We start from the raw sequence: 8,438 nt of genomic DNA on the forward strand, positions 1-8,438 counted from the left end.
TTTTTCCCTGGGGGTGCAGAAAAAGAGGGGGTAGTTGCAGTGAGCACTCAGATTACACTCCAAACAAGACTCAGTTGGCCCCATTTTTTTAATAAAGACCCCACCTAAGACCACAACAAATATAAAAACAAACTCTCTGAGAAACAAAGCATCGGTTTATGATTCATACAATTGCAGCCTTAATTGGCCGAATATTAAGGAAAATGTGAAAGAACATGCACACTTCCTCCCTTTCTCGTGGCCAAATAAAGCATACAATGACAATCCCCTCGTTTTCCCTTTGGCTCACATCCTGAATAACCTTATCTGACATCCCATCACCCCTTCCACTGCAAAGAATGTGTCTTTAAATTAAAAATACATAAAATCAACACATGTCTCATTTAGGTGCATGCACCCTGCAGCAAGCAAGTAATATGTGACAGGTAAGAGGTATGGTGTGTGTTTGTATATACAAGAGTGTGTATGTGTGTACAAATCGATGATCAACAAGCTGAGGCTTGCGTGTGCTGTGTTCAATGTCATCTTGTGTTCAATTGCTCGCAACATGAATGTATAAGAATGATTTTACTCCATAATGAAGCAATGCAATGATTCTTTCACCACCACACGCATGCTAGGCCTAACTCCCTGGAATGAGACAGGGGTCAAAGGTCACCGCCGCTTGTGGCCGTGTTCAAAATCCCCCTTTAGACGTAATGCTCTCAAGTGACCTGTCTTTTTTTTTTTAAACACAAAAGAAGATATTTGCTTGCAGGCCAAATTGAACCTCATTTGGCAAACATCTTTAATTAGCAGATTGGTTCCAATAATACGTCCAATATTTAGCAACAATTGACACCGTCAAACTGTTGCGGCATTTAAATTATATTCTTAATTTTCAGTGGTAAATTTGCCATTTAAAAATAGTTGCTTAATTGGTACAATAGCCACGCGTGGTTAATTCTGTAAATATCATTCCATAATGTCAAAAGTATTTCCGTAACATATGTGTTAGCATTTTCCCTAAAATAAAAAAATACATTTTATAAGACATATTTTATAGTTTACAGAAAAAATGTATTAAAATACATGTTACAATAATATGTATTGTAAGATTGTTTTTTTAAACAAAAAATATTAAAAACTACAACATTGAGCCACTTAACGGTGTGCGTAATGCGTTTAATTGTTAAGTATAACAGTGTGTAAATTATTCTCGTCCCGCCTGATGAATAATTAATGAGCAAACCTCGGCTATATTGGAGCCGTTGTGAACCATTGAAGCGCCACGGCAGCATTTAATCGCAATTTAAACACACTGCTCTCACTAAAAAAATGTCGTGCCATAAACATACAGGTCGTTTTATTAAATGTTGCACATTTTCTGCGCATGTCTTGAGTAGATGTTTTTTTCTATGGCACAGAAAAGCCTGAACAAATGCAGTTGAGCCCCATGACGGAGCAGAAGCCCTCCAAGCTGCTTTTCCCCTTCCTCTCCCTGGAAAAAGTCCCTCCTTTCTGCTTGTGTTCTTTCGGCCCTTTTAAAACCCAAAGCATTACAATGAAAATCATTAAATATGCGTTTACAAGCTATTTAAATCGTGTTACTATATTGGCACGTGTCGAAAATTTTTGTGAAGAATATATTGAAAATATGTGATGTCGTCTAATAATCCATAAACAGTTGTAATCGTGCCAAAGCATGACACAAAATGCGGCCATTCGACCCCGGCTCTGTGCGAGGGGAAGCCGGGTAAAAACCCACCGCGAGCTCCCCTGTTATCCCCCCTTGACGAAGGGTAAAATGGTAAAATTAATTTAAAGTGCTCAAACTGTGCATTGTGTGCTTTACATGTACAATATAATATGAGATATTTCCTGTTGTTTAATTACAGCGTGTTTAAGTGTAAATATTTTTTTTTCCAGTATTTGAAATTCCCTGGGTACATTGAGATATATTTATGAGTTCTGTCACAATAAATAGTTTTTTTTACTAAAGTCAAACATTAGAAACATTTCATAATTTCACACTTGTTTTGCACAAGTAGCAGTTTGTTGGTGTGGTTATGGAATAATTGCATACATTATTTCACGTTTGATTGCCAATTTCCACAATATAACACAACAATGTGGAAGTGAGCATGCAACCCAAAACACTCAGTATTTGTGTGTTTGCTATGTGAGGTCACCCTGAGTCCATTGTTTTAATCCACCTTTGTTTTCCTTCTAGGTTATTTTGCATGTAAAGGGGGACGTGTGCAGTTTAGTACACACACACGCTTCATGATTGTGTGCTCACTGCTCACACACATTCGTTCACATGAGAGGAGAAGCGGAAATGTACCGATGCCTGCAAAGCACATGCACACAAATACCCTCATATGCTTGCAACACATCACCATTTTCAATAATAGTGTGTAGAGCAAAATATTATGTGTTTGTGACTGGCAAGTGAACTATAATCTACTTTCCAGTTGAGGAATTAAACACACTTCCTCCGAAACTTCTCTTGAAGATCAAATGACCTACATTCAATTGATATAAACTGTATCTTTGCAATAACCTGCTATAAAGATTAGTCGCTCACTTCTCTCTCATTCTATTGTTATTCTATAGGAGTTACAGTCTGCTGGTTTCCAATCCGCAATGGAATTCAGCCGCTTGACTCTCTCAGTTGGGCCCCATTATGCAGGCCCCTGCAGCGGCGGTAGAAGCGGGGCCAACCAGCCGAGGCTGTCTGCGGGGTTCTTGGGGCACACACACACACTGCAGAGAGCCTCATTCATCAGTGGAATATCATGTCAAACATGGCACGTAAAGCAGGTCTGGTCAATGTTTTTTAACTCACTTTTATGGCGCTGTGCTGCACTCATTTGCTGTTTAAGTGTGTGCACCTTGCACTTTAATTCACCATTATATGCATAATTATCAGTTCATTATGGAGAATGATGGTTTTATGTTGCTGACCTTCCTGTAATTGCAAGGCAATTGTTGTTGAGTGTTGCCTTGCAGCACATTGCAGTACTATTGTACAATGCACTTCTAAACTTAACAGATAACCAAATGCAAGGTGCTTATAAACCAGATCATTAATATTCAAGCATGGTGTATAATTTTCCTTTACTATTTTATAGATATTTTATATAGGTATATAAAACCATGCCAAAATTGTGAATAAAGAAACGCCCCAGAAAGAAAGTGTGTTTCAAACCTTCTTATGATTAAATCCAAATCCATCAATCATCACACTCAATCATGTTTATTGAATGTTTAATAATAACAAAACAAAGAAAGAAAAAAAGGAAAGTGCTTCATAGAAATCCACTGTTCAAGTTTCCATTTTGAGTGCAGTTGTTCCATACATAAATGTGTATATGTATAACCACAACAATAACAACAAAAAAAGAGAGAAAACCTTCACAAAAATAAATATTCAGTTTCATAAAAACGAGACCAGTAACTTCAATCTCCCTCAAAATATGCCCCCAAGTATCAAAAGCTGTGAATGAGGAATATTTTCATTGTTTACTGTGCTGTTTGGAGCATAACCACCATCTACGTCCCTGTGGCTTTGCATTGTGGTGGGCCGTGTGTGCGTGTGTGTGTGTGTGTGTGTGTGTGTGTGTGTGTGTGTGTGTGTGTGTGTGTGTGTGTGTGTGTGTGTGTGTGTGTGTGTGTGTGTGTGTGTGTGTGTGTGTGTAAGGGATTGTCAACCCCTCACAGATTCAAGCGCATGAGGCTATTCCTTTTCCTCCTCCACCGTGCAGCCTATGCTTTTGACATGCGGATTATAGGTTGAAAGCTTTGCTCTTGCAACACAGCAACCCACCACCCCCTGTCTCGACTGTGCAATCCCCCCTGTATTTTTTTTTCCCACATAGCAACTCCTCTAAAACAGCCCGTTTACAGTCTATAAATACAGGGCTCCTATAAATTGGCCCCTTAGGTGAGCACACATCTACTGCATGGCTGATTTAAAGCACTTTAAACCCATTTTAAATACAATCATCTGAATGACATCGTTCTCAGCCAGGGGGCCTTTTGTCGCCATCAATTGGAACCCCCCCCCTTTTTTTTTTTTTTAGAAAACCTGCCAATTAGCAGGCACTTGTCCTGAATTATAACATCTCACATATTTCCTTAAAACAGCCACCATGACATGTTTCCTGGTGGTTGGAAGTGTGTGTGCATATACACAGCACAGCTTGGAGTCACTACATTCATTGACGCTCAATAGGTTACATTTAGGGTGTTTATTAAATAAAGCTAACATATTTTTCGGGTGGGTGGTTGGTGTGCCATGGCAGAATTCAAAAGGTCTGGTGCAGTATACAGACACGCCTTATTAATAGATTTTAAGCTTGAAATATAATCATTTTCAACCCTATCTAATAATCATTTTCATTAGGCAAGCCACAAACTCCTATTACCGTATTTCCTGGAATTGCCGCCGGGGCGCTAATTAATTTAAAACCTCTTCTCACTCCTGCGCTTAACAAAGGCACGCGGTAAAAGTAAGCATGCGCTAATTATTTTAAAACCTCTTCTCACTCCGGCACTTACCAAAGGTATGCAGTAAAAATTTGAGTGTGATGTAAGCTTGGACCTTAAATCCTACTGAATAGCTCCTAATCTTCTTCTCTTTATGCGATTTTAAATTACCGGTATTGAAATCAGCCTCCTCCATTTTGAAAATGATGACAGGGGAAGTGTCACTCCTGACGTCACGAGTTTGACCAGGCGGTAATACTAAGCATGTGCTAATTATTTTGGGAAGCGAGTTTGACCCGTTAGTAATTCAAGGCAGGCGCATACTATATGCCATGCGGCAATTCAAGTAAATACGGTAGCTCATATTAGAATAACCTTCCGTCAAAGAAAAATACATTTTAATCAGGCAAGCCACAAACTCCTACTAGCGGACACAGGACCCCAAACAATAACAAAGTGCGTATTGCTTTCCTGTGCTCTAAAGCTGTGTTCATATTCGCATTTATCGGCATCTTACACATAAAAAATGCTAATTATTAAGTATGAAAGTACGCAAATTGTGACACATGTTTCTCTGTGGCCTTCAGGTCGAAAAAAATCATTATATTTCACATATATAGTCCAAATTAGTTGTAAAACACACCAAGATTAAAAACTGAGTTTCGGCCATTTTGTTTGTTTTGATTGTCTCTTCATAAGGCGCGTGTAATGGGCCTCCATCCATGTATTTATTTACACTTCACAAAACAATAGATCACCTAAAAAGGACAAAAATAACAAACTAGCACAACAGAATAAAGTCCTGTCAAATCTAATAAAGGCTTAACTGTGATAGACAGACGTTACCAAACCCACTTGAATAAGTCTGTAAAACGCTGACTTGGTCTAAAGGTGGCACATAATGGAATAACCCTGATATATGATTTTTAATTCCACCAAAGCTTTTCTTCTCTAGAAAAAGCACCAACCAGAGACAACCTGGCACAGTTTACAATCCAACAGGTCGGAGGGGGACAAAAGTATCAGTTAAAAAAATACCAATCCACTAGAGAAGCATCGCAGTCTACAGTGGGCGTTTACTGCAACTGTGTTTGTAATTAAAATGTGAATTTTTATTTATTTTTGGATGGGTGGGGGTGATTTTGTTGTGTGTGTGTTTTCCCCCTGCTCAGTATCTGCTAGTCCTTTGAGCGTGTGGGGGAGGGAGAATGTGTCCGCCTGGCTGCCATCTCCACACGGGGTGAGACGGAGGGGGAGGCCCGGCAGCCCTCAGAGAGTTGAGGGAGTAAGCAGGGCTCAGATCCCCGTCGCTGCCAACAACCAGCGACGCCGAGAACGGGAAGTTTGCCATCAGGCTGAACGGCGGTTTTTGGGTCCACGCTGCGGGCATTGCGCCGATGCGTTTCCGTCGGCTGGGTAAATCCTCCATGGAGGGGTCCTCGCAGGGCTGAGAGCCGCAGGAGGAGGAGGAGGAAGAGGCAGTCCTGGTCACCCTGGCGTGTTTTGATTGCGCCCTGGAAAGCTTGGATTTCCTCCCCAGGGCCCTGCAATCTAGCCGCCCTTGTGACGCCGGAGACTCACCGAGATTGCTCTCCGTGCAGGTTCTACCCTCCACTGACGCGTCAGAGCTGCACGGTGCTTCTTTGCATCTGACTGCAGCAGGCTGGCTCTGGCGTTCATATTCATCGCAACTCTCTTCCACTTTTAATTTCACTTTATGGAGACCGAGCGGCGGCGTCATGGCTACCTTGCAGCCGCTCTCGAGGGCGGGGGAGGCCGTCACAGAGGGCTCCTCCGCCTCGGTCTTTATTTTCTGCAGTTTTAGTCCAGGGGATCTCACCTCCCTTTCATCGCTGCAGTATCTCCGTACTGTGTCGTCTTTGTGCTCGTTGATGGGACACACTAACGTGCTGCTTGATGCATGCTTGGTATCTAAGTGTTCATCCAAAGTTCGGTTTGAACGGTCCCATTTGGTCTCGGTGAAAAGAACCGAGTGGAATTTGGGTATAGATCCTGTAGAGTGATTGTTAAATTCCCATGGTTTCTCTTGTGTGGAGGCAGCATGGTCCTGCAGTAGCGAGCCGCCATGCTGCTGCTGGTTGTTGTAGTGAAAAGTGGGCTGCAGAACCACAGGAGCTTTGATTGGGTTAAGGGTTTTTGCAACTCGGGCTCGTCTGAACCGGATACTCTGGACCGAAACCCGGCTGGAAACGGAGCTGGAGTCGGAATGAGAGGAGCTCTCCTCTTCCTCATCCGAGCTGACCTCAGTGCTATCAGACTGGGTGTCATCTTCATCATCATCCTCCTCCTCCTCTTCGTCGGAGCTGCTGCTGGTGGAGAAACCGGAACCAAAATCCGAGTCGGGGTAGGCCCGGTCCGAGTAGGTGCTAGACTCGGTGTCGCTGCTGTCCGGAAAGCTCGGTTGGAGGTGATGGTTGTGAAGGTAGAAGTTCGGGCTGAGCTGGAAGGCACCAAACGCAGTCCGGTGCGTAATGGAGGATTTGGGTTGCACAAGCACCACCGGCGGGACGTGATGGTGGTGTCTGCTTTTCCAGGGGTGTCTAACACCGTCCCTGCCGCCGCCCCCTTCGCGCCTCCTCTTCCTTTTGTGTTGAAGGTCGCCGGCTGTGCGAGAGAGCCGGGAATGAGCAGCCATGGTGGACTGGAGCGCCGCTGCAGGAGCGCTACGGAAAAACGAGTGCCTCTGGCTGAACGTCATCCGGTTCCCTTGCAACTTGGCGGTTTCATAGTTTTTAAAGTGTCTGTGAGTGGACTTGGCGGCCGAGCGGTACTCCCGTCCGTGGGTTTTGTGGTAAAAGTGAGGTAGTTTTGAGTCGCAGCTGGCCTCTCGCCTCCCCCTGGCCGCTTTTTCGTGCACGCCGTGTAAACTCAACCAAACTTTTTCTTGCCAGAGCTCGGCGTCGGCGCGGAGGAGCTCCGTGGACGCGAGGCGGTCCGTGGGTTCGCACGACGCCGCCTTTCTTTTGTGGCTGCCGGACTTCAACACCCGCTCCGTCTTGCAGGAGACGTAGAGAGCCTCCACGTCCTCCCGCGATATGAGAGTGCACTTGGCTGCGTGAAACGCGATTGAATTTATTGCTTTGAGCTTGCGCAGCTCGTCCAGGTCACAGTGGTGCTTCTTCACGTTCAGGTGGTCCATGCGCTTGTGCACGGTGGTGCGTGGAATGTTCTTGAGCAGCTCGGTGAAGACCTGAGACAAAGCAAACATTTGCTTGCCTTGGATGAGCAGGTATCCCAGCCTGACCCCTTGCATTTCCTCAAAACCACACTCCAGGTCGCCCATATTTTATGGATCCGCTCCAAATGCATTAATCCTGGCTAAATGGGTTCCACTGGGCATTCCACGGCCTATACCTCCATGCCGAACTTTGACATGCTGACTCTCATCTCAGCTGCAGCGCGACGGCTGCATGCACCCAGTCCGGCATGGTGGAGGAATGAGAATGATGCATCCACCAGGACTGCTGCTATACCTGCCTCTGCCGGCTCCACTCCCCTCTGGTCGGCTGCAGGGCGAGGGGAAGGTGTGCACAACTGCCTCAACTAGAGGAATACAACAGAGAGAGAGAGAGCCAAAGAGAGAGAGAGCGAAGAGGGGGGGGGGGGGGGGTGTGTGTGTGTGAAGGGGAGGGAGAGAGAAAAAGCAGCTAAAAATGCAGCTGCTATCGTGGCTGCACAAATAAAATGACAGCTTGGGGAGGTGCACCAGTTTGTAGACACCTTCATCAATTAATAGTCATGCACTTCACGCCTATTGGATGCTTCTGACAGAAGATGCAAAAAAAACAAAAAAAATTCACTATAGCCCCATCCAACCACTCCCTGCAGCCACTTTGTGCGTAAGTCATTCAACATTCAAATGGTATATGCATTATGTACTGTATTAGTTGTGAATTATTTGCACATATTTTATATACATACGTTATTTAAATGTATGGTGAATA

The 8,438-nt window shown here is 44.2% G+C and overlaps 1 protein-coding gene across 1 annotated transcript; it reads right to left on the reverse strand.

The window, feature by feature from the left end:
- Window positions 1-3,225: 3,225 nt before the first annotated feature.
- skida1 (SKI/DACH domain containing 1) lies at window positions 3,226-8,000 on the reverse strand. The gene has a single exon (XM_061921944.1). It carries the CDS (start codon window positions 7,775-7,777, stop codon window positions 5,642-5,644), a length of 2,136 nt encoding a protein of 711 aa, XP_061777928.1. The 5' UTR covers window positions 7,778-8,000; the 3' UTR covers window positions 3,226-5,641.
- Between the last annotated feature and the right edge of the window lie 438 nt (window positions 8,001-8,438).

This window comes from Nerophis ophidion, linkage group LG15 (assembly GCF_033978795.1).
Source record: "Nerophis ophidion isolate RoL-2023_Sa linkage group LG15, RoL_Noph_v1.0, whole genome shotgun sequence".
Lineage (NCBI taxonomy): Eukaryota > Metazoa > Chordata > Actinopteri > Syngnathiformes > Syngnathidae > Nerophis > Nerophis ophidion.